The 25,667-nt window shown below is 40.9% G+C and overlaps 1 protein-coding gene across 3 annotated transcripts in view; it reads right to left on the reverse strand.

Moving 5' to 3' along the window:
* The window catches only part of cacna2d3a (calcium channel, voltage-dependent, alpha 2/delta subunit 3a), a 127,163-nt gene that overhangs the window by 34,655 nt on the left and 66,841 nt on the right, over positions 1–25,667 (reverse strand). For 2 of the 3 annotated variants that reach the window (XM_051949244.1, XM_051949246.1), the window contains 12 exons: positions 23,080–23,169; positions 22,384–22,497; positions 15,536–15,614; positions 11,156–11,289; positions 9,975–9,992; positions 5,632–5,703; positions 5,237–5,317; positions 4,659–4,733; positions 2,074–2,157; positions 1,861–1,932; positions 1,136–1,197; positions 929–996 (listed from right to left, as the gene is read on the reverse strand). In XM_051949244.1, coding sequence (XP_051805204.1) covers positions 929–996; positions 1,136–1,197; positions 1,861–1,932; positions 2,074–2,157; positions 4,659–4,733; positions 5,237–5,317; positions 5,632–5,703; positions 9,975–9,992; positions 11,156–11,289; positions 15,536–15,614; positions 22,384–22,497; positions 23,080–23,169 — 949 coding nt within the window. The remainder of the gene's footprint in view (positions 1–928; positions 997–1,135; positions 1,198–1,860; positions 1,933–2,073; positions 2,158–4,658; positions 4,734–5,236; positions 5,318–5,631; positions 5,704–9,974; positions 9,993–11,155; positions 11,290–15,535; positions 15,615–22,383; positions 22,498–23,079; positions 23,170–25,667) is intronic. The other variant, XM_051949245.1, reaches the window with a different exon arrangement.

Genomic DNA, 25,667 nt, shown 5'->3' on the forward strand with positions numbered 1-25,667 from the left:
TCTGTGTTTGTATGTTCATTACACAGAAAGCAGATATTGTAGCTACTGTTGCTGTGGTGTTACCTTCAAATAGTTTACACCATTTCAGACTCTGCGGTTTCAAATGATGACTCAGAATGAGCCAGTACCATTCAAAAAAAAAACAATGCAAGAATATTCATTAGGCTTGTGTTTGGCCCATTGAATTTTGAGTACTATGAGTACTTTTATTTACTTTTATTTGCAGTACTTGCAACAGTACAGAAATAGTGATGTTGTAGACACTTTAGCTATAGAGTTCAACTGTATAAACGATGTGTGCTTTAAAAAAGTATTTGCAACAGTACAGAAATAGTGATGCTGTAGACACTTTAGCTATAGAGTTCAACTGTATAAACGATGTGTGCTTTAAAAAAGTGCTCTTTGTTTCAATCAATCTTCACAAAATACACAGACAATAAACACCATAATATCTGAGACTAGCGTTTTCTCTATACGTTCAACTGAATTAACAGTCAAATGTGCAGACAACTTCCTATTGACAGTTATTCAAAGTCAGAGTTGACTACAGGTATTATTGGCCCTGCTTAAACAATAATGCAATAAAACTCTGCTGCTTATCCCTAAAAAATAAATGCTACAAAAACTATTTTGTGTGTGTGTGTTTTTTCAGGAGTAAAACTTAAAGTAGAAATATTACACACTGCTATGTTACACAATAATATTAATATAATATACTATAACAGTAGAGTAATAGCACTATTATATGCACAGTGTGGTATAGTGTGGGAGTATTATTCAGAAATCTGAAGTCTTGAACAAAGACATAGAAAGACAAATATGAACTGATGGAGAAAATAAAGAAAATGGAAATGATTCGACAACTTGTTTGAGGAAAACAGAAGAGTATCAGGCTCAAATGAGATAATGAGCAGAGAGGATTTCCTACCTTCTTCTACTGTGACATTCCCTCTGAAGAAAAATTTCCCGTGGCCTCTGGAAAGAGCAACCCCTAGGCTAAAAACAAAAAAAACATCTTTTCTAAAAAAACAAACAAAAAAAAAAACTCACCAGTTCTTTGCTCACAGTGAACACAGGGCATTTAATCATTGCAAATTTTGTTCACTGCTTACATAAATGTCTCCAATCTTCTTACCTGAAAGGAGTCCCTTTGATGTCTGTGTAGTAGTAATCATTGTGCAAAACCAGCACTCGTCTCTGAAATAAAAGAGATTAATATCCTCTATTAGCTGCTACGGTAAACATTGGACAGCGTGATAGCAGTTATCTGATGCGATTCCTTGCAATGTGGCTCCATCTAGTGGCACAGGAAATATATACTTGCGGTTTTCAGGTTAAGCTGCAGATGCATGTTTTTGCTGTGTGGGTATTTGGATAAAGATTGTGAATATGCACGCATGTATGTACACTTAAGGGTGTGTGTTTTGCATGTATGTAAATTTATATTTACATGCTGAATGCTTAATAATCAGGCAAATGTATAATGCTCTTTAGTAAGCTTTTAAAATGCAAAATGCACCTGAATGCCTCTCTCTCTCTCTCTCTCTCTCTCTCTCTCTCTCAGACAGGCGAGTAGTAAAACTGAATCACTGGGTGGCTCTTTCTCCCTGTATTCAGCAACATGTGCTGGGTAGAGATAAGGGGCTCACACACACAGAGGCACACACCAGTGCATGCAGAGCAAACCAAATCAGAAACAAAATCCCCAAGTCAAGCCTGTACATCGCTGAGCCAAGTGTAACAACCCCTTGGCAGAGTGGATTCTCCCAGCTGGGTATTTCCTCTGGCACCCCTTTGGGGACCATCTCAAAAGCTCTTGTTTGTGTGTGTTGGTGCATTTTTGAATTTTGGGTTCCTCACCCCTTTGTCCACACTCTTCTTCACCTCCATAGAGAAGGTCCCTGTCTTCCTGTTGACCATGGCATTTCTCAACTAGAAAGGTGAAGCACACACACACACACACACACACACACACACACACACACACACACACATACACAGTCTTGTAGATAAGACTGAACAAAGTAGCACTGCGGTGATGTTTAATGTAGATTTACTACCGCAGTGTCTCACCGTGTCATCCTTATCCTCCCATTCCACCTCAGACAGATCCACGCTGCTGTAGTTCGGCTTTCTTCGCTTCTTGCCATCTCCGTACTGGACACACATGCATGCACAAACAGATATACTGAAGACAATATAACAGAAAGAGCACCCCTTAGAAGGACATTAAAGTTTCAATAACAGTTAATCTATTTTTTTTTAGTATATATTGAAATAGACAATGAAATATCAAACATCAGTAAAAATGCCCCTTGCAGTTTTCAAGACATTTTATTAACAATCATATAAAACAGAGAAAACTGACATTTGAGAAGCTAAAACTAGCAAATACATAACAAATGATTACTGACATAAATGATCAGTCAGTAAGGACTAAAACAGTAGATTGATAACACTCACACGTGTCTCATACATATTAAGCTAAAGACAGGGAATGATTAGTCAAACTTAATTTGCGCATTTAGAACAAAAACACAAGTGAAAACGAAACCTTTTCGTTTTACACAGAGTTATATTCTAACTGCTGCTAGTTCTTGCTCGGTGCAGCGATAAGCAGGAGTCTTGTGGTTGCAATACCTCCCATCTCTAGTTTCATTGCTTAGCGAAGTCAATCATTTCATTTAACACAAAGCAAGAAAGCAAATGAGTGAATTTCAAACAAATGTCAAACTACTGCAGGGCACCCGACTGTAGCTCATTGGCTGCTTATGGGAATTTTATTTAAGGTGCAGACAATGGAGTCACACTGGTGCAAGTAAATGGGCATGTTAAAAAAAAAAATGTTCATGGCTGTAGCCTAATTTCACTTCAGAAATTGCAGTCAGAAATATAGACATTGACAAGCAAGCGACTATGAGTCAACAATCTCTGTAGCTCTGTCATAGCAACTTTTGCATGGTTGCATTCATGCTAGCAGCTAGCACTGGAAGGCAAAAGATAACGTTGAGTACCTTTGGCAATGATTACTGTGCTGCAACCACATCTAAAAATGATGTACCCACAGCTAATAAGCTGCAAGCTGATGCCAAGAAGGTAGGGGAGACTTGAAGAAACAGAGGGAACCGAAAATCTGGCTAAAAAATATAAATAAATATGTATTATGAGTAGCAAGAAGGGATTTCTTTAGTTGAGATACAGTAAAGAGATGCACTGTGTAAATTGTGCAGAATGTTGTGTAGCCAGTGCTGGCAACACAAACTTTGCAAAAGCCTGTACAAACTACTTGAAGCATGAAACTTTAAAAGTGCAAATGACTGCAAGAAGCCCAAGCTGTAAGCAGTTTCTCTTCTTACAAACTTTTCAGCATCAAAAGAGCACCAACCTGTCCACTGAGAAAACTACACTGTGTGCCCAATTGTACATTTCTGTAAAGAGGAGATGCCTGTTACTAAATTCAAATCAGAATTCCTCCACATTTACCGAGAAGAAATTCTTTAGAAAGCTTTAATGTAATTTTGATGAGGATTAGGTTTTCTGTCTCTTCTTGACCATCTGCCTATGATCTGAGTTTTATGCTGTGCTCTGCATTATTGCACTTTATTTCATACAAGAGTCTCTCTCAAAGTTAATTTCATCATAAACATCTGCATAAACATTTACTTCACTGTATAAGAATAAAAGACACATAAGAAGCAGTTAAATCTGCTACTGGAGCTACAGCCTAAGACACTTGGTGACACCAGCACTACCTGTGGGAAAATTTAGTATTGACCTCTGTATTCCTTGTAACGCGATTTCAAATTTCACGTTTGCTTTTTTGCCATTTATAAAAAGTGTTATAGTATACAATGCCGTAGGGATACATCTTTGCACATTCCTTCATTTAATGTGAACATTAAATGAAGGGGAAACAGGCTAGATCATTGAACTTATCAACCGCAATTTAGCTGTTTGTGTGTGTCGACTTTATACTTGTGTAGTTCTGAATCTCCCTCTCCCTTCATCTGTCATTGAGGACAGCCTCCCACCCCTCATTAGCTGTTAAACACTGTTCATTAAAATCTTTAATTAGACCACTTTTAAACCATCTGTCTGTCTGCCTCGCTGTCTGTTCTCTCGTCTCCCGCTCGTCTGTTCAACCCTCAGTATCTCACCCGTTTCCTCCCGTGTTGCACCCCGCTTTGTCGCCCCACACCTAAGCTCACATTAAGCAGGTTTCTTGCTCTCCTCAGCCTCCCTCTCTCTCTCTCTACACTCTCTCCCCTCAGCCTCTTGTGATAGGAGTGGGTGAGTACAATAGAGTTAATCACAGCCATTCAGAAGCTGTATCTCTGTCTATTCACAGAACAGCAGAGGCCTGGAACACACTCTCCTCATCTACATACCATCATGCAGCCAGCACACTCACATGGCACGGCACATAGAGCACCCACACAATTACACGCCAATTTTCTATGTCAATCTCCATCTCAACAACATAATCAGTAATTGACTTGACATGAACTCAAGAGTTGGTGTTCCTCCACTCTTATACAGTACCAAATAACTTAATATGTTTGAACTTCGATCTCTGCATCCAAAAAGGGATTGTCATGATAATAAGGTCCAGTTAACTTTTTACAGACTCTCTGAAAGGTGCTGGAGGTAATACTCACAAGTGGCCGCAAATCCGGGTGGGTCAGGATGTAGCCGTTGTTGGTAATTGCAAAGGCGTAGCCATGAATGCCCAACTAGACGGAGCACAGACACACACAAAGACACACCAAATGGATGGATAGCAAATCAGTATCCAATTGTAAACCTGGGCTAATCAAGCTCTGTAATTTGTAATCTCAGAATCTTTGTTTTTTGAAGTGAAACTCAGTACTACACAATGCAAAAGGATGGCGTCATCCATGCATTTTTGGACAAATCACACACTTTCAAATGTCAAAACCTCCCACCCAACCAAGCGTGTGTAATTTTCCTGTCATTATTGGCCTTGAGGAATGAGCTGCGAAGTGTGAGACTTCAACAAAAATTCTGCTAACGTGTTTGGCATTCAGTTACTGCACTGTGGAGTTGAACTTGGCATATGGATGAGCAAAGCGTTCATACAGCTCAGTCATATGGTTTTAAAAGTCCAAATTTGCTTCTGATTGCAAAAATTGTGACAGCATGAATGGGTATCTTATATAACTAGTCAGATTTCTAATTACTTGCAGGAACAACTAAGCAATGTTGAATGTGATACCTTGTATTTGGGGATAGTCTTGAGCAGCTCAGAAACAGGCACATCAGTCCCAACCACCCCTAGAAGGATTCCACGGTTTCTCTGGAAGCACATTATAGATATATTTTAATGACACAACAATTTAAATTCATAATATTAAATTAGCGATGCTCTATGGTATCCTAATTTACAATCTCCAGTCAAACTGAAATTAGCATCCAAATTATGTCCAAACATAATTAATCATTATTTCACAGTTTGTGTCTATTCTTGCAAAGTCTAATTTCATGTGGGCTATGAAACAAGTAATTGCATAGTTTTCCAATTAAACTGCAAATGAATTGGAGAAAACAAGTCGGAGAAACATGATGGTGGTGACAGTGAGTGTGCTTCTATAGCACTCTGTGTGAACTTACAGTCTCATTCTTGGTACTGAACACTGGCATGGCCACGGTGGTCATCAGAACGGGACCCTGACCATCCTCCAACTGAGAGATGAAGAGTGACAGGAAGCAGTTGAGAGGGTAAGAAAAAAGAGAGACAGGGAGGGAGGGCACGGAGGAATGTTAATGATGAAATATTATTGTTATAGTTACAAACGAAATGTAACAGCAGAGCGCATTGCATGGTGACATGCATATTATATGAAACATCTTGCCTCGTCACACTCAGTGAGGGAATTTTTCAAGCTGCACAGCATCTTAAGCAGTGATGAACTAGGAGTTCTGCAGCAGACCTAGTCATATTATCTTCTTGAGGGACCCATAAAACTTCCATGACATGTTTTATTCATGTTTATTATTTGCCTTAAAATGTGTTCAATCACAGCCTGGCTTTGATCTCTTGCAGAATAAGCTTATCCAACGGCAGCGCTTCTAGTTTGGATCTGGGTGTGTTCCCTCTCTAAAGACTGCTGGAATAATTATGATATTTATCTTTCCAGTGACTGTCTGTATCTGATGATGATATCCATTAGAGATGAAAGCTTGACAATGTTATGAGGAGACTAGGGGAAGGCTTTGTACTTGACAAAAAATGGTATGACCTTGTCCATCCAGAAATGTTGAAATTGTCTAAATTAAAGTCACTCGTGTAGTGAATGCTCAAGTCACTATACGTAGTGAGGATGCTGGTGGATTTTAGGAGGACAAGGACTAAGCTGAACACTATTTCCATTCTGGGAGGACAGAATGATTTGAAGGACTATAGATACCTGTGTATTCACCTGGACAATAGACCGGACTGTGAATGTAACACTGAGGCTGTCTATGGGGAGGGACAGAGCAGACTACTTCTTGGGCAAGGTTAAGTCCTTCAGTGTGTGCAGAAAGATGCTGCACATCTTCTACCAGTCTGTTGTGGCCTGTACAATTTACTTTGAAGTCATCTCTTGAGACAGCAGGCAACTTTGGAAAACTGAACAAACTGATAGAGGAGCTTGGCTGCGTGCCTGGGACTGCTCTGGAGCCCTTTGAGTTGTTAGTGAAGAGAAGGATGCTCAACATAATGGACAACAGTACACACCCCTTACACAACCTGCTGGTCAGACAGCAGAGTGTCTTCGCTATTGGAGAGTCCCTCAGCTATGCTGTAATTAGGACTGTTACAGGAGGTCATTCCTGCCCACTGTGATAGCTACTTACAATGACTCCTGTCTGTGCTGGGAGACGATATTCCCCCTCTGAGTGCCAAGGCACAATTCTGCACGTTTTGTATTCAATTTTGTACATCAATTGAAACATCTATTTCGTTCATTTGTCAAACTTAAATAAAGAATAGCACTTTTCTTTAGAAATTACCCAGTTTAACCACACCTTAACTGAACATTGCACACCTCCTGTGCAGTCTCCTTCCTCCAGAACTCTACCCCCTTTACTACAAGTAATAATAGGTAATGACAGGACACTGTTAGCATCCATTCTGTCTTCCTGAGATGCCGGGGAAAGGGGAATTGGTGACCTCAGCTCAGACAGCTGGTAATAGCAATCCAGAGCGCAGTATTGGACATCAAAGAGAGAACAAAGCACACCTAAGTACAGCTGCGGCAACAATGGATAGCCCTGCTGCTGGAGAACGAGATCGATCAAAGGACAGGGAAAACGAGCAGAGAATCATCTAAAAATACAAAATCTATTTCCAGGCTCAGGTCTATTGGCTCATATATCACTGGCCTGTAGACGTATGGCGTGGTGGACGCCATGAACTGTTGTTTAGCGCTCTCATCAAAGTGTCGCACATGAAGATGAATCTAAGATGTTATATTTTCAGTATGCGTGTATTGGTGGAAATCAGGCTTGCCTAACTGCTTTGGGAAATGACATACTGTAATTAAGCAGATAACAAGAGCTGCATGAAAAAAAGGCGGACAGCATCTGTTGGTTTCGAAACCACCAACACTGCTACAAAGGATCCTCACTTACTCTACCAAGGGATTAAAGATCTAGAAACTGTGCTTCATTTCCCAAACCCAAAGAGAGGAAGGAGAAACTTACTTAAACCCTGAGTCAGCACTCTCCATCATGGCCTTGCCCCTGAGATCCCTAAGGGAGTGCACTGTATCTAGGATTTGCTTTATCATACCTAACACACAACCTCTAATGCAAGGGCAGAACTCAACACACATTCGGCCAACATTTGCATCATCACTGCCCCTATGGTTTTATCTGTATCAGTCAGAGGAAATGAGCTGTGTAAGTACTTTCCCCTGCTGTGGGTCAGAGAATGAAAAAGAATACCACTGGGCTTTAATACACTTGACACCCCACTGACACAAATACCAACACAGTGCATCCTTCAGAGGGCTCAGATCCACACCGCTGGCCTGTGTTTGGTGTTTCACAGAGCACCTCATAATCTAGGCGGCGGTGACAAATTGCGTGTTGGTAGACGAGGTGACCCTTGTTTCCTTGGAAACCGGGTTTAATGATGTTGGGGAGTGTAAGCAATCGAGCCAAACCCCTCTCCTCCGTAAGCACCGATGGAAAAACTAAAACAGACCCCATGGGGAACAGAGCTGGCGAGGATCCAGCAAACGTTTTTACCGCACAGGTGTTTTGGAATTATCCATGAAAGCTCTCACTTACCTCAATCAATATTAACACTTTTGCTTTGAAATAGCGGAGTTTATATTCATTCATCCTGACATTTTGAACAGCTCACTGCTTCAATTCATCATCAAAAGGTAATCAACTGCTCCCAGCTTCCCCATTTGTCTGTCTTCATGCTTAATCAAGTATCAATCTTGTTCTTTGAACTTCTGTGCGAAAACCCTCCTCTCAGCCCCACAGCCATCCCATCCTTCCCAACATTGCAGATTTTTTTTCTTCACATCTCTAACATTCGCACTTTAACCCTCCCTTCACTCGTCCTCAAATTGCACACCCCTCACCCCCGGCCACATTCCTCTCACCCCACCACCTCCCTCGCATCATCCCTAAGCTCCAGTGTCAGTTCATCCGGCAGACTGGGAAACAAAGTCAAATGAGCCAGAGAATGATGGATGAAGCTGGTGAGACGAAGGAGGAGACGGAGAGGGAGAGTAACAGGAGAGGAGAGCACAGGTGGAGGGAAAGACCTGGACAGGGAGCAGCAAAGTGAGCCAAAAAAGAAAGGGGAGATAAGCCAGAAAAGAGAGATTATTGGGTTGCAGTGAGAGGGATATGGAGGACAGGAAAAAGATAGCGCAAATGTACATCTGGAAAGATAATACGCATCAGCCCCTGAACACAAATCCCAAATGCTCATCACTTTTCGAACACAGAGACAATCCCAGGGGTTTGCTAACTTCTTATCAGACACCATCACCGCACAGGATATGTGTGTGTCTTCCTGTCACTGCCTGCTTTACTTTCAGGGGACTGTTGTGTATGTGTGTGTTCAGAACACCCAGGCCAGAGCAGTGCTGGGATGATTACATGCAAAGGAGCAGCACAGATTCCTCGCTAATCCCAATTATCATGTCTGAAAATATGCAATCTATTTCAGTTTTCTGCTGAGCTGTTTCGATGTCAATCAGCACGGGTCTATCACACCAACAGTACTATGTCAGACATATGGCCTGCCAGCTGTCTAATGCGACTACTCTGTACCCGGCTCATGCTGATGGGGAGGCACAGCGCTCTTTTGTTCCACCATCATCACTGTTATGATTATAGAGCTGCTTATCTCAACCCACATATGATTCGTAAACCACAGAAAAATAAAGCGCTGGAAATGATAAAAAGGCATCAGAACAGATCATCCCGCCGGTCATTATGGACTATTGGATTTTCACCCAGAAGATGACAAAACAGCTTATTCTGGAGAATTCTACCAAAACAAATAACACAGGCAATCTTGTTTTCACACCAAAATCACACAGGCCAAAGAGCAAAATGTAGCCTCACATTTACACACATAATCACACTGCCAGATCCGCAGACACTGGCAAAGCACGGCTAACGCAGCACCACCACTGATGAATGAGCGTGAGTGTGTGCAAAGACGTGTGTATATTAAATCAGACGTGCAGAGGAGAGCGATCAACTGAACCAACGGCAACCGTGATGTATGGCTTGAATCAGGGGGACTGACGAACAAAATATGACACTGACACACAAGAAAATGCCACGGGCCGGTATGGTGGTTTAGTTCACCAAAACAATGCTTTATCTCACAGATATTAGAGACCAAAATGCACATGCACACAAAAGGCACATGGACACACAGCAGGCCTCAACACAGCACAACACAACGATGGCCTCGAATCCGAAGTTTTTACCTTTTGAGCTTGGGGGAGCTAAGGAGAGCAGTTGAAGGAGGAGGGGGAGGAGGAGGAGGAGGAGGAGAGAAAGGGTCAATACATTTGTGGATATGTGTCAGAAAGCCTTTTAGTGCAATTTTCACCGAATGGAGTGCAAGTGGATGTATAAAATTCACTGACATTGACTTTGACTGCAACTTAGAAACAGCGACTGTGTCGAGAGAGGAGAGTTTTATGGCCAAGAGGGTCACAGCAGAGGACGCAACACTTAAGCTATTAGTTCTAGGTCAGTGTTGAGTGTATGCACCAACTATGATAAATAGACATGGATAATGAGGACAAAGAGAGAGAAGTAAGCAGAGAAAGACATAAAAGGGTAAAATGTGAGGTACATGAAGAGGATTGTAGAGAGAAAAAGTATATTTTCATGTTGTGCTGATAGCCTGCAGTTACCTTTGCGTCTTTACATTTACTGAAGCTCACGTTCTCCTGGCGTATAAAGAAATGGCTGCTCTTTTCACTTCAGTCGAGCAAAAAAGAAGAACCATTGTGGCTGCATCAATACTACAGTATGTTGTGTGAAGATTATGCATTGCAGAGGATTCTCTACTGTAGATCAGTTATTATCCTTTTGGGTGTTAAAGAGATGGTGATGTCTGTGTCACTCAACTTTAAATCATGTACTGGGGATTAGAGCATATGTGTAGTTCTGTTGAGGAATATTATTGCGAAAAATAAATGTGTGCCACTATTCATTAGCATTGTATAATGTGTGTGTCTGTGCATGCTGGGATGCAATATGAGGTTGGACATTCACAGACTAACTCACCAATGTTCTACTCGCGCTACAAAACTCCCAAACACACACAGGAGGCTCATTTACTTAATGGTTCCATCTGCTACACACACACACTTTCACAGTCAGACATACAAAGCCAAAACACATTGTCAGCCCACTGCTAGTGTTGTACTGCCACTACTTCTCAGTTGGATTCTATAATTCTTCCATCCTGAAAATGCAAATTTGCTTTATTGAAGAGATTTTTAAATAAAATGCATTGTGGTATCACTTTTGAATCTCACAATCCATCGCGGTGTATTCCAGATCCCCAGATCCAGTATGTACACAGCCGATTGGGTGTGTGCGGTTAGCAAGGGCTAGAAATGGAGTCTAGTATGACATGGTGCGGTCAACTCACAGTGCTGTCGATGTAGGCCTCCGTCCATACTGTGTCGTGCTCGAGGTCGATCACTTTGGGACGACTCAGCACATGGAGATACTCCATCACGTTCTCTTGCACGTCTGCCAGTGTGGAAATCTGAGTGAAGTAGCCTGTTGGGCAAAAAGAGAAGCAACAAAGAAAAGATTAGTCTTAAAAAGTGTGTGAACAGAATCTGATTCCTAATGTACTAAACTGGTCCCATTTTACTCATCCTGTTAAAGCAGGGAAGCTGCATCTGGAATACAGTATAGCAGGCAGCAGATATTTACTTGATTGATCCACATATGAGTAATAGCTGAAGAATTCCCTGCAATAATGCTCAAGTGAAGAGCAAACCAGCATGGGTTTGTGAATGGCTAAGTGGAATGTAAATGTAATGTAAAAACTATCTGAGTTAAGCAAAATGTGATGCCATTTCCAGCGATGGTAATGCGACCATTATGATGCTAATGTGCATGTGGAGGAGGAAATATACTGTTATCTCAGCAGGGGAACAGAAAAAAAAGGGGGGATGGGAGGGAGGAAGAGAGAGAATCAGGACAGCAGAAAGACAATGACAGAGGACAAAAAGTGACACAGTGAATAAAAGAGAGAGAGAGACCACCACATTTCCACCCATCTGTAAAAACAGCAAACTGCCTCCATCACCGTGAGGCAGTCAAGTAGAAAATCATAGCCAGAGGAAATAGATTTTGGGGTCATCGTTCCCATCAGCAACCTTTATACCAGAGAGAGAAAAGAACCAGAGTCTAGACACAATACACAGATCTATGAGGGATGCCATGTGTTACCCCAGAATGAATAATAACAAACTCTACCAGTGATTAATAACAAACTCTATCAGTGATTATCTCAATTTAAATCCATGACCACAACAAAAAGAAAAATAGTTATTTAAAAGGCTGACATGTCATATTAAACATTAACACAAAAAGCATTAAAACCACAGGATTACTGCAATAACTATAGCAACAAGAATGTGCTTGACTCTGAACGTGACCTGGAAGCGAACCTTGACAGATTCCTTCTTTTCATCCTCAGAGACGTTTGGATCTGGCTATTATTCCACCAGACAGTGCAATGTGAGCACACACATACAAACTCGCATTACACACAAAGCAAGCTGTCTCGGTATAACTGCATCGTTCATCACAGTGGTGAGTCAAGAATGACTGCTCCCTCTGGAAGGCTGAGGGCGTCCTTCGGGCTGAGCCACCGGGGGCCACACTGAGATGAGCTGAGGGGAGAGAAAAATGAACGCTCCCTGCTTTCGGTGACACTTTACACCTGTTGTACATACAGGACAAGGCACAGCACGGGTCTGGTCATGAAAAGGGGCATAATTTATTTTTCAAGGACCTTGGTTTGGGCCATGTGTAAGCAAAAAATACACAACAAGGTGTCCTGATACATGAAAATAATGGACGAGGTGGGCGTGAAAAATGTGTCATGATGTGAGGAAAAGGCAAGCTACACTGCGAAACTATGCGGCTAACCTTAAATACATCACAACACATGCTTTCCGTGCTGCAATTTTTCTGCTCAAAAATAACTTGGATTTGGAAGCTCTTAGCTCTTAGTCAACACTGACATGACAGACAAGAGTCTGAGGTTTATTTCATACATCAAGTCTACAAAGTCAAGTAAGTACTGGCTGACCTTAGCAATTCTTCACAAGCGCTAAATGAGGGAAGATGCCAGAGAAAAGAGTGCAGAGGATTTGTCAACCTAAATGAACTGAAACCAACTAAGCATCACACAGTTGTTAAAATGGGAAGAGGACTTTGCCGAGTTGGCCGAGCTACAGCGTTGAGAAAACACTGTAGGAACGAGAGGAGTGATGGTGGAAAGTTAAGGAGCTTTTGCACTACAGGAGCTTAATGACCCAAAAACGGAAACTTTAATCATATGGGAACTTGCAGGCCAAAGTGGTTGTCTCTCCATTGATTTTTTTTAGTGTATTTTGCATCTAGCAAGAATGGAAAGTACAGTGCCCAAAGGAAAGAAAAAAAAACTGTCTTCTTTTTTCCAGCCTTATTCAGTCTCATATGTAACCTAGTTCAATTTAACATTAATGTAAGATTGATCATTTTCTCAAACTTCTTCAATTCAGCTCCTGTAAATCCGCCTTCTTCTTATCTCATCCTGATCCCAATTTCAGATCTTAACATGCTCTTTTTTTTCTCTCATCTCACTGCATGTGCATTTGTGTGAAATAACCAGTTTGTGGAGCAACAATAAGATCCAAAAGAAAACTTGATTAGGAGAAACAGGTCAGAATTTAGTAATCTCCACATACAGAGATCTTTATAATGAGACAAAGAAAAGACTATGATGAACAGAAAAAAAAAAGTCCTCTGGGTGGGGTCCCAAGAATATGAGACTAAATGGAAAATGTGTCATAGTTTCTTTTATTTTCATTTTTATTTGTTCTACTTGTGGTAATGTGCAACGAAAGAGAAACAGAAGCAATTCACAATCAAAACACAATTTACACATCCCATAACCAAAATAGAGCAAGGAGAGCAAAAATCTTACTTTGCCTGCCCCTTTATCAAAACATAAAAAATAGAAATAAATAAAACAATAAATACTTCCAACAACATGAAGAAAAAATAATCAATACATAATAATTGACTTTTCATTAAAGAAGTACCTTAACTAAAAACTTCACTAGTCCAGTTATTCTTTCTTTTTGCAATTCCTATATTAATCTATCTATCTGTCTGTCTGTCTACACTTTTTGAAGCTTTGTCAGATCATGTTGGGATAACATGGAGTATCAGTTTTCATATCACCCCTGACACATGCCGTCATTAAAGCAGATGAAATATAAGGTATTGAGAAATCAATGTAAATTTTTCAGGGATTTTCAGTGAATTTACTGAAATTGTTTAGCTGATATCATTTGCAATGAAAAATAATCTATTCAATATAAATAACTGCAAGACAGAAGCTTCGGTCGACCACTAGGGTCTCAGATCTATGTACTCCACTGTATATTATGTGATTTCAAAAATTCTGTTCTTTGAAAGAAGTAAAATGCTGGTCCCAGCTATGTTGTTGTATTTGTGATACCTTAGTGCTGCTCCCAGAATTCATCTCTAAAGTTAAAGCTGAATTCATTCCTCGTTTGTATGACCTGTTGGTAACTAGTACAGCCCAGGCTTACAGATAGCTACTCTCCAAAATCTGAAATTATTTCAGTATCATTACCTGCTCTGTGACACTGACAGCCTTTGCGGAATCTTAACAATATTCTTGGCTCAAATCAAAGCCTACAGGGAGAGGTTTTGACACAGTTGCCAGGGCAGGCAAGGTGACACACTTGACTTCACTTGCAAGGCTATTAAAAGTAAAATAGCAAAGAAATGAAATCAAAATTCTGATAGATGTTGCACCTAGGGAGCAAAGAGAAGACTGTTCTGCACAGTGTCTGCAGGCTTGAGAGGATGTCACTGTCACAATCCTGAGTTGTCATCTGGCACACACACAGACGTAGGATGACACATGCGGTCTTGACACACTCATTGAAATAATGCATTTCCTAGGCCCTGCGTCACAGTCTTAACCAACACAAGTGTATGAATAACCCTAACCCCAAACCTCAAGTGTCAGCTCTTAAAAAGCAGGCTTTACCCGTAGGGATCTCAGTTTTTCTCCCCATTGGAGATGTGTCCCTGTGAGCTGGCGTGAATTCAGGTCAAAGTGCCCACAGGGACAGAAGAATACGATCACATACACAGATGCTTGCATGCACAAACACACAGAGTGGTCTCATCATCACTACTAACACTCTCAAACTGACCGGATGGGTTCTCTAATATCACGTTCGAGCAACACTGTGGATGCCCTTGTCTTGTGTTTTCACACATACATACACACACCCACACACACAAGTAGCGTAAAACACACGCCCACTCTTTGTGTGACCTGTGGCTTGCCTGTCTTATCTTCTGCAGCCGGAGGAAATGGAGCCAGACTGTCTCTGTCACCCACCTCCTAGCTAAATTTAGAACCTAAAGGAAAGTGCTCAATGCACTGAGACAACCATGACCACACACAAAGCAGCTAGAAAGTCGTGTATCGCCGTGGTAGTTTGGACATCCGGCTTAGAGGAAGATGAAGTAATGTGACATATCTGGTCTGTGCAACTGGAACCAGCTGCCTGCTGTCACATGCACATGCTAATACTGATGAGCACCGACAGACACATGTGCCAAACACCCCAAACAAATCCTGAGCTCCAAAATGTATTAATTTTCCCCTGGCTGACAGCGACATGCAGCAACTTTCCTCTGCAAAAACAGATAAATAGAAAAAAAGCAGAGCTGTCTATGTGTTGTAAGATCCCACCTTTGTTAGCACATGCCATCCATTTCAGATTATCTGCAAAGGCTGACTCCCGACCAATCAGGTAAGGGAATATGCGGACCTGTGGGAAGAAAGCAGATAGCTTCTGTCAGTCATTTTAATCACATTTTGATAGGGTCCATCACACCACCATATAGAAAATAAGACTATCAAAGTCAGGCAAAAAGCTCATTCTTTATCTACCAGTGATTAGCGAGGCCTTTCTCCTTGTTTAATCGAGTCGATTAGGGGCTCATGTAATTGAAAAATATTCCCTCGGATTTGATTTAAAGTTTAAGCGATTCAAATATTTTTTATCAACTCAGTGAACTAAACAATTAAGGATGAACAGATAGAAGCACTGAAATAAGATAAGAGTATCGAGAATCTGCAATCACGACGGATTTAAATGCAAAGCCATGAAGTAAATATTTGGAGTTGGAAAAAGCCAGCTTTATGTGCTCGATCCAGAGAATCTTCTAAATTCTCCTCTGCCAAGCCCATTTCTGCCCAGCAGTGCTCAGTTGGCTCTAGCAGCAGGTGTGGTTGGCAGGTGTGTGTGTGTGTATGTGTGTGCGTGCGCATGAGTGTGTGTAAAGAGCGTCGTTGCCAGATTGGACCAGATGCAAGCCTCTGGGGGCACAGCTGCCATGCCTGCATTTTTCACTGCCTCCCTTCACCCTGACAGCATGTGTCTGTTTGTATTTGGATGTCTATGTATGTATATGAACACACACACACACACACACACACACACACACACACACACACACACACACACACACATAGATGAGGGTGTGTGCATGCCTCGTAAATGTGCCTTATTCTGGATGGCTGCAGTCAATAAAAGAGTTAAAAAACTGCACATTTTCTTTTATAAGGAATTTCTCTAAATTAAATCATCTTTATTTCATTGTACACAATCTCCTTATAAGACATTTTTTTAATTTACTCTGGACATTATTGGTCTATTGTGAACCATAATGTGTTTTACTGTGACAAAGTCCATTTGTCAGAACACTATTTTAAGCAGATATTACTATCTACACCAGAATCAACCAGAAAAGCAGTCAGAGAGTGCAGACCTCCGCCAAGGATAGAGAGGAAAACAGGAAACCCATGCAGTAAAGGATCATGAGCTGGAATCAAACCTACGTCTCTGACACAGTTCTGTTTACAAATCACCTTCTTAACCAGTTGAGCTATCTGGACACCTTGCTCCAATTTCTTGGACGACATACAAACCTCTGATGTTTTTGTCCTATTTTGGACCACATACTAAAACATACTAAAAAATTCAAAGTGATCCAGAATCCAGGATCCTTTCTGGATCGCCACCAAAATTAAATCAGCTCTTCCTCTTACCATAGTCTACATCCCCTCAAAATTTCATGTGAATCTGCCCAGCCATTTTTTAGTTATCTTGCTAGCAGACAGACAGACAGACACCCAAAAGCTGGGTGTCACATAACCTCCTTGGTGGAGGTAATCATCCTCTATTCATACAAACCATTTGAAATGACACTGCCTGAGAGACAGGAGAACATATGATCATAACGACTCCATGTAGGATTTATGGGAACGAGGGTGTCACAGTAGAACTTTCTGTTTGCGGTGCAATGGGCTTTCCTCCTCTGGGAGCCAAAGAATAGGAACGTGGTTATTAAATATAGAAGAGTTTTACAGCTGAGTTAAGTACAGCAGAGATAAAAACTAGGAGGGGCTCCAGCTATGACATGCAATTTTTGACATACTTGAGTGCGCAATTTTCAGCATAGGCCGGAATAAAAAATACATGTATAAAGAAAAAATGCAAAATATACCAACATAAAAGTAGCCACATCTGTATGTTTATGCACTAATAGGTACATGGGCACAACAATAGTAACTAGTGAAATCTAATCTTTTTAAACATGCATGTATGAAAAACATTTGTTAACACTCTTACATTATGTATTCAGCAGGCAATTCAATAATTTATTTAGAACTCCTGTGTAAATCTTCACACCGATGTTGAAGTATTACTGTGGAGCTACATGTGTACATGTGAACATTTCAGTCACATGTAATATACAGTAATGCAATAAAAGCTTGAGGTATAACCTGAATTCAAACCCACATCTTAAATGTTGCATAGTAATCACTTCTCGAAATGATTTGGTTTGTATACAGGCACTGTCTGCGGAGGCTGATTATTATTCCATCTAGGTGATGGTTAGATAATCCTGTTTTCCACAGAAAAGATGCATATGTATACTATAATAACACAACTGCTACTGCATTTTATAATGTAAAAAATCCTGAAGCTCAGCAAGTATATTTTATGGAGCATAATGTTTAAAAATAACGTTTCAATGTAGACAGAGAAAGTAAATTAATGTGAAAGCCTCTTATTCCGTAAAGAATTTAATGTATAAAAATGCCTGTCTTTTATTTTTATTCTTCTTTACTTAATACTTATAATGAACAAAACAAACAGCAAAAAATGCTCTAAGTCAAACTGACAATCTTTTTAAGCAACTTTTCTTTGTCAACTGTTAGCAAGCCTTTTAATCTTACTGAGTGGAATGCAAGGCTTTCAAACTTTCAGGCATTAGGAAATCTGAAAACTGTGATAACCTTGTGCCACAATTTCTAAAGTTAGCAGCTGATTTTATTTCTCCTTCACAAACATCTTTTTCATCTACTGCCAGCCTCTAATGAAATCCCTTATCTCAAAGTCTGCTTTTGTTCTATCATTACTAAAAGCTGGTGACCCAACACTTCTAAATGATTACAGGCCCAACTCTAATCAGCCTTGGCAAAGATTCAGGAATTGCTAACTTCTAATCACTTTTTTTTAATCTGAAGATCAATATGGTATTTTTGAAGCAGATTTTATGAGAGCAGGTTGAGGTGTGTGTTAGACATCGACAGTGTGTTTATGCATGTTCTGCCTCAAAGGTCTGTTCACTCAGAAACATGAATTAGTCTTTGAATTTGGCCTTGACTTGGCTAAATTCAGAGTGGAGCTGTCTTGGAGGACAGCGTTTTTGGGCATGGTGCTACATCCCACTACTAATTCTCACATAGAAGAGACAGAACGCTTAGGGAGTGCCTCTCACAATTCACGTCCAGACCCAGAGCCACAGGGAGACTTTGTTTCTATCCTCCAGCCCTTCTGGTACCACAGGACGTTCTGCTGGCTCTCCTACACATGTACATGTACAACTGTCCCTTTCGTTTGTGGGACTGAGCCACTGAGGAGGCTCTACGGTAGCAGAGGATAGTCTCAAGACAGCTATGGTTAGCCCAGTGCTAATGGGACCACGGAAACAATGCTGGCGAAGGAAGGGCACTGTTGCTTCGTGATGCGCTGCCAAATGGTGGCGACAGATAAGGTATAAGTAGTGCACAAAGACAATGCACAAGCTGGCATAGGTAATGTTATATGGAGGACAGCATATCAATCTCCTGACTCTGAGGGACATACATGTAGCTCTTTTCTAATTCCAGACAGTGCAGGGCATCTTTCATTTGGCAGGGCTGTCTAGTTTTACTTCGCCTGTGCAAGACTGCTCATAGTTGTAGCTATGGGAACACCACAAGACCCCACAATCAGTACGGATCTGTGCAGCGATTTTGATGCAGAGGCAACTTCATAAATTGCATAATATGTGACTCACTGCTGTCCAGTTAAACATTTTACCATATGACAGAGGAAAGGATTTCACCAAAGAAAGAAATCCATTCTGTGAATCACATTTCAAAAGGAATCTTCTGACTACACCACAACAGTAGATGTAATAAACTGCTTTTCTGGCCAAGAGAAACATCAACATGGCATTTGTGTGCAGGCAGGCATATGACTCAGCCAGAGATGGGCACAGAAGAAATGTTTCAGTGTTTGCACCCAGTGGTCAATTTTAATTGCTATTATACTGTGCCAGCTTGAAAAACGCATTCAGATTTCATTCTACACTGATGGTACAACCCAGGTTTCTGTCCCTGAGGGTAATCCACATGCCAAACACAAACAATCCAACACCAGAGCAGCTATCTGGGGACTTCGCAACTCAAGGGGCTGGAATCTGGCACCACTATAGATAGGAAGTGTTTGTTTGTTTGTTTGTTTGTTTGTTTGTTTTGGGGGGGGGGGTTGAGTAGAGGGACCACATCACTGTTCTAATCAATGCCATATATATGTTTAGCTTTTCCTGTTTCATTTTTCTTCAAAAGGTGGTGAGATTCCCAATTTACCACCATCTATAATTGCCCTTATCAGAGTGTACAAGATAAGGGGACACACAGAAACGCACAGAGCTGCTGAATTAAGGATGAAATGCAAAGAGTTGTGAAAGATTTTATTTGTACAGTGTTGATACGCATGTATGGGTTTGGAAATATGCAATTATGTGTGTTTACTGTAAGTTTGTAGTAGATAGGCATGCATGTATGACTTTTTGGGTGTAACTATAGGGGTTAATATGTTGTTTTAGTATGTCTTCAACCCAGAAAACTTCAGTTAAAATAAAGGCCAACAGACAAAGTCGGTATGGTCTATGAAAGTACAAAGTCTCATATCCCTGTATTGACTTCTGTCGTGTGCATTATGCTTTTCGAGGTCATGCAAAAAAGACAAATGCAAATGAGTTATTAAAGTCTTCTGTATTTACAAAAGGCAGCCATTTGAAAATTGTGTCAGTCTCAATTACTGCTGCAACAGAAAGAAAACCTCATTGTGCAACACATTTTCAAAGCTCAGTTTCACACTTTTAATCAGTAGATACTGTTCCATGGCAATTAATTCCTTATGATATATTTTCTATGAATTTTCAGAATTAAACGCCATCCGCATAAAGCTGTCATTTGCACTCATTTTTTCCAAAGCATGCCTGTACACTCAGTGTGACGCTATATAGTGGTGAAGCTACAAGATTGGTTGGAAGGAAGCCATTAAAAAAATCAGCAGTGGAGGAAGAGAGCGAGACACAGTGAGAGAGACCGGAGAGAGTGACAGAGACTGAAGACTTCTATTATCAGCGGGGCTTCTTCTAAATGGAACTATCTAGCAGCCTTGTCCCCTCTCCTCTCACTGCTGTTCAGCCTTGGGGCAGGAGTTGGTGGGAGGTGGTGGGAGGTGGGGGCTGTGAGTGTTTTGTTTTTTTAATACAGATCATACCAGACACACGCAAACACAGTGTGCAAGTGCAACATTAATAGTAACTAAAAGGCAGCTGTGTTAATACACAAAATCATGTGTTGAACAAGCTCAAGGTTTAAATTCACCAAAAATGTTCTTCCACTAACAACAACTGCCAAATCCCAAAGTCTCAAAAGCCTAACGCCCTGCCCCCGATACCACAATGCACAAAAGCATTTAATTATCGGAACTTACCTGAGGAAATGGTAATCTGAGCTGCATGTGTACCCTTAGAGTCACAATAACTTGCATGTAAACACCCTATAGTATCTGTTCAAAATGTACGTATACAGCCACTGGTTCTATCCTCAACCTTTAAAGTAAAGACCCGGTGGGCTTTTCTTTTCCAGAAAAAAAAAGACTTTAGAAAAACCTCTTTTCTCTCCCTGTAACTCTTCTCTCCTCGTGTTTCATTTCATGGCCTGTCAGAAGAGGACCACAATTACCTTGCAGGACGGCAGACAGGCAGCTCTGTCCTTAACGACAGGGCCATACTTAACTCTGTTTTAAAGCACTCTGGAAAGCCCCCATACTGGGCACGCTCAATACCCTCTGCTTGTCAAAAACTTTCTCAAACAACTCAGTCAAATAATATCACTTGGCAAAAAACGTGCTCTGAAATATGACAACAACAACAAAAATGCTATATCTTTATCGGACTCACCTTATGGCGATTTTCCAATGGCACCTATTCGGTTCGACTTCATTTGTGAGGTTTTCCATTAGGATGTAGCACCTGGTACCAGGAAACCTTTTAGTACCTACTCGGCCAGGGTTCCAAGTGAGCTGAGGTGAGGCGATATGACTTCTACAGAGCGCAGGCCACTGATTGGACAGGGAGTGACGACGCTACACAGCATACATATTTTATGACTAATAGCGATAAATTGCAGCCATTACAGGGCTATACATGGGACTGATATACGATAACTGTAGCGAACTAGCATTAGCTTACCATCATACATTGCATAGTTCGTATTCTCTTGTCTTCGGCTTGATACTGTCGTATCACCTCTGAAACTCTCCTGTTCTCCTGAGTGTTTCGACTCACTGCCCTCAGCTTTCTCTAACTCTCTTCTTTTATTTTGAATCTGGCAAAAAGCTGTTGGTCGGTCCTCCGTGCTTTGACAGCTCCACCCACGATGAGGTGGTACTCAATTGTAATGGAAAACGACCTAAACCGAGTCTAGCCAAGTAGGTGCCAGTGGAAAAGCGCTTTTATTTCCTGTGATTTGTGTCTCGTTTTATCCTCTTGGCCAGATTTACCAAAAAAAAAAGATTTATTGTTTCTCAAGTAACTGTAATTCTAACCTGGTTAGAAGAATTTTATACATTATCAATTCATGTCCTAACTCTGTAAAGCATCACCCTTCTCACTCTTTCTGGGGATTAATGTATTTTAGAGAGAATGTCTTACTAACCCTTTAAACTGCATCAAATTGTTCTACTTCCAAAAGCCCTGCTCTCAACAGTGAGTTTAAAAAGTGATTCATAGCCACAGGAGGGCATTAGTCCACTTCTCTCCTGTGGTCATTCCGCATTATAACACATGGTTACAGGTTCATGAAGTTGTGGCATATTGGGAAATGGATATCAGCTGACCCAACTGTCCTAGAATATGTCTGCAGAATAATCTGATGTGTGTGTGCTTGTGCGTTTCATACACTACCTTCCTCTCTGGCCAGTTATACTTGGCAAAGATGGCATCGTATGTATCCACTGCCCCATCTGTCACCAGCATAATGGCCTGGCTGCACTCACTTCCCCTCCCAGTCTCGTTGAACTGGAGAGGATGAGAGAGTCAACAAAAAAAAAAAGCAAACAAAGCTTAAATATATTACCAGACAGCTCATCTAATTCCCTCCCATGAGAGCCTGTAATGCATCTTTACATGTCTTATCACTGCATCACGGCAGGTAACTGTATTACATAATAACGTTAATGGAATGCTATTAACATGCCGCCTGCTATAAATATAAAGACGCACAAGGGAGAAGGGCATCCAGCATTACCAGCACTAAATGACAGACTGGGGTCATTATGCAGCACGTCATTGCATTAGTTTGTGCAGCATACATTTAGGTACATACGCGCTGTTGACATATGTCCACTCAGAAAGGGATGGTTAATGCATGTGTGTCGTCGTGTTTGGGTCCTTGTTGCGTTTGATTAATGGCTTGTTCATAATGAGGAGATGTCGGACCAGTAACCTGAGTCATCAAGTGCCTTGTTTACTCGGTTTTCGCTTGATTCTGTTGATTTAGTCATTAATTACAGGCCTAATTAATTTTGTGCATGACAGTGACGTGCATGCGCGCGTGCGTGCGTGAGGGAGGGGGTGATCGTGCGTGAGTGTGCTACTTACGTCACTGAGGAGATTGAAGGCCTCAGTCAGTGCTATGTCTAACATACCAATGCCTTGAGCGAACAGCTTGTCGAGGTGCTCCCGGAAGTGCTGGGAAAATAAAGTTTTAAGGGGAGAGAGCGTTACAGTCATGGTGACACAACTACAGAACAAAACTGCCAAAACATGCAAGGTGGCAGAGTTACAGGTTTCTATTGATTTTTTTAAAGAGAAAATGACCAAACCCAAAGACACAGGAGATAACTATGAGAGCAAAGTATATAAAAACGCGAAGCTACTGGTTGTATTTGCTCATAACATAGATTGTACTATTTCACTAAATCTGATTACCATCATTTGTGTGTGAACAGAGATTGCACCAGCAGTCTAATGGGCTCTTTAACTCGACCCTGAGCCAGTTTTTGTGGCAAACTGCCACATTATCTTGGAGTGAAATGTCATATACTGACTGAAAGAGCTATAATGACCAGTTTTCTCATCCACTTCCTTTTCCCTTTCTCGCGTGCATTTATACACGCTTTCATTTGTATGTGTGTCTGTTTTTAGATCCGATTGAGCCACGAAGCGTGCATTATCCCTCTGTCATTTAATGACGAATTTAATGTTGTAAGAAACCTAACAGGTCTCATGTACATGTCTCATTATGTGCAGTAGCCCTGAAGCAACACGAACAGAGTCAAGCACATAGACATACACACATTTACAGCCCATTATCCAGCTTAATCTATTTATAGCTATTCTGTACTTGGCATTTTGAGCATTTCCTATTGACACTCGCTCTATACAGCTACATAAAAAAAATGGAGGTGAGCAACCCTCATACACACATCTATAGTACCAGCGAAATTACATCCAAGATATGACTGTGTCTTTCAATTTTTAGGATTTACAAACACCCCGGACCTACACCCCACCTACACCATCTTCCTCTCAGCCATTTAATTTTTCTCTGACTTCTCTCCCTTTCCTTTTGCACGTCCTACAGTCATCTCCTCCAGTCTTCTATTCCTTACTGATGGGAGGAGAAAAGTCTCTCAACACACAGTGGGGGGCCCTAAGCAGCATAAGGCCATATTAGAGCTTGCTCACTTGGGAACAAACACACACACACTCACACACACACACAAACATACACAAAAACAACCTCCAGCATCCCTGACAACATCCCCATATGGCAAAAAGACACAACCTTTCCATTGATGTGGATAAAAAGGTTAATCGGTTTCAACAAAAGGCTGTACCCTGGAGCGTAGCAAACTTTACCTATTGCATGTGAGTGCTTGTGAGTTAAGATCGAAGTGATTTTTCTCAGCGCAGCGGGCTGTGTTCAATCCCTGGCGCAGCAGTGTGCTAAAGTGGCAGATTGAAAGTGTGTGTGTCCGTGCAACTGCTACGCTGAATGTAGCCAGCCTTTTGTGCTGCACCACAAGGCTCTGAAATGTGCATTGGACATCAAACCCTCCAATGCTGCAGATACCTTTTATTCTCAAAAATGATCACAGCAGTCTGCTTAAAGAAGCCTGGCTACTGGGACATGATAATGAATGAACAAAAATATCTTAAATTGCAGCTGGCTGGAACCTAAGGTTTTGGCTTTAATGGTCAGCTATTTATCTCAACATGGAGGCAGATGCAATTCTGATAACTGCATCAAAAGATTGGCAGAAAAAGAGCTATTTTTTTGCAGCGCAAAAAGTGCTAGTAAAGTGTGCAGACGTGCAAGATAGGTCTGTTTTAACACTAAATCAACAGGCATTGCGGTGATCAGATATGATATCAAACCAAACACTTCAACACCATATCGCCGTAATATTCTGGTTGATATTAATAGTCATTTGTTGCTTTGTTTGTGTTGGCTGACAGTTTATCTTAAAGTCAGATTCAAGTTCTGCTGGTGCTTCCATTCAAAAACTTTGCACTCAGGAGTAATGTGGAGGGAAAACTGTTGGTGTAAAAACTGCTGTGCTGTTTAGTAAGCGAAGTCTGGAGCTGCTACAACTTGTCTGACTTGAAAAATTAACCTTTCATCCTTACTGTGTGCTCTGATTGAAGACAAGAAATCCTCAGTCACTATTTTACTCCATTAAAACTCATTCGTTTTTGTTCTATAATGCAAGTCACTCTAATCACTTACATTTTTCCTTTAGACAGCAAACACAAAAGCTCACCTGCTCTCAAAGGTAGCAGTTAAAAAGCAAGAATAAAAGCTTTAGAGTCCAATGGAAATCAACTGCCACTCTTTGTGTGCACAGACTCAATGTTTTGCCAGTTTTTTTTCCTCAATCTCAGTAAAAATATATATAAGAAAATGATCTTTTGACAGTCATAAACATAAAAAAAACATATATTTAACTACTTTGGCAATTGCATGTCATTAAAGGAGAAAACACTTGGAGCCTACATGTGTGCTGCACAGTCATAGCAGAAACCCAGTATAGCCTATAATTACATTATGTCAAACAAACGGTATTTTTCAAGTGTGCATTCTCTCTTTTTCTCTCCATTTTTTGCTCTGAGGGCAAACGAAACTAAATTACATTTATAATTAAATCAAATTGAACATATTGATATTGATGGCCTGTATCAGG

Source organism: Acanthochromis polyacanthus, chromosome 6 (genome assembly GCF_021347895.1).
Source record: "Acanthochromis polyacanthus isolate Apoly-LR-REF ecotype Palm Island chromosome 6, KAUST_Apoly_ChrSc, whole genome shotgun sequence".
NCBI classification, from domain to species: Eukaryota; Metazoa; Chordata; class Actinopteri; family Pomacentridae; genus Acanthochromis; species Acanthochromis polyacanthus.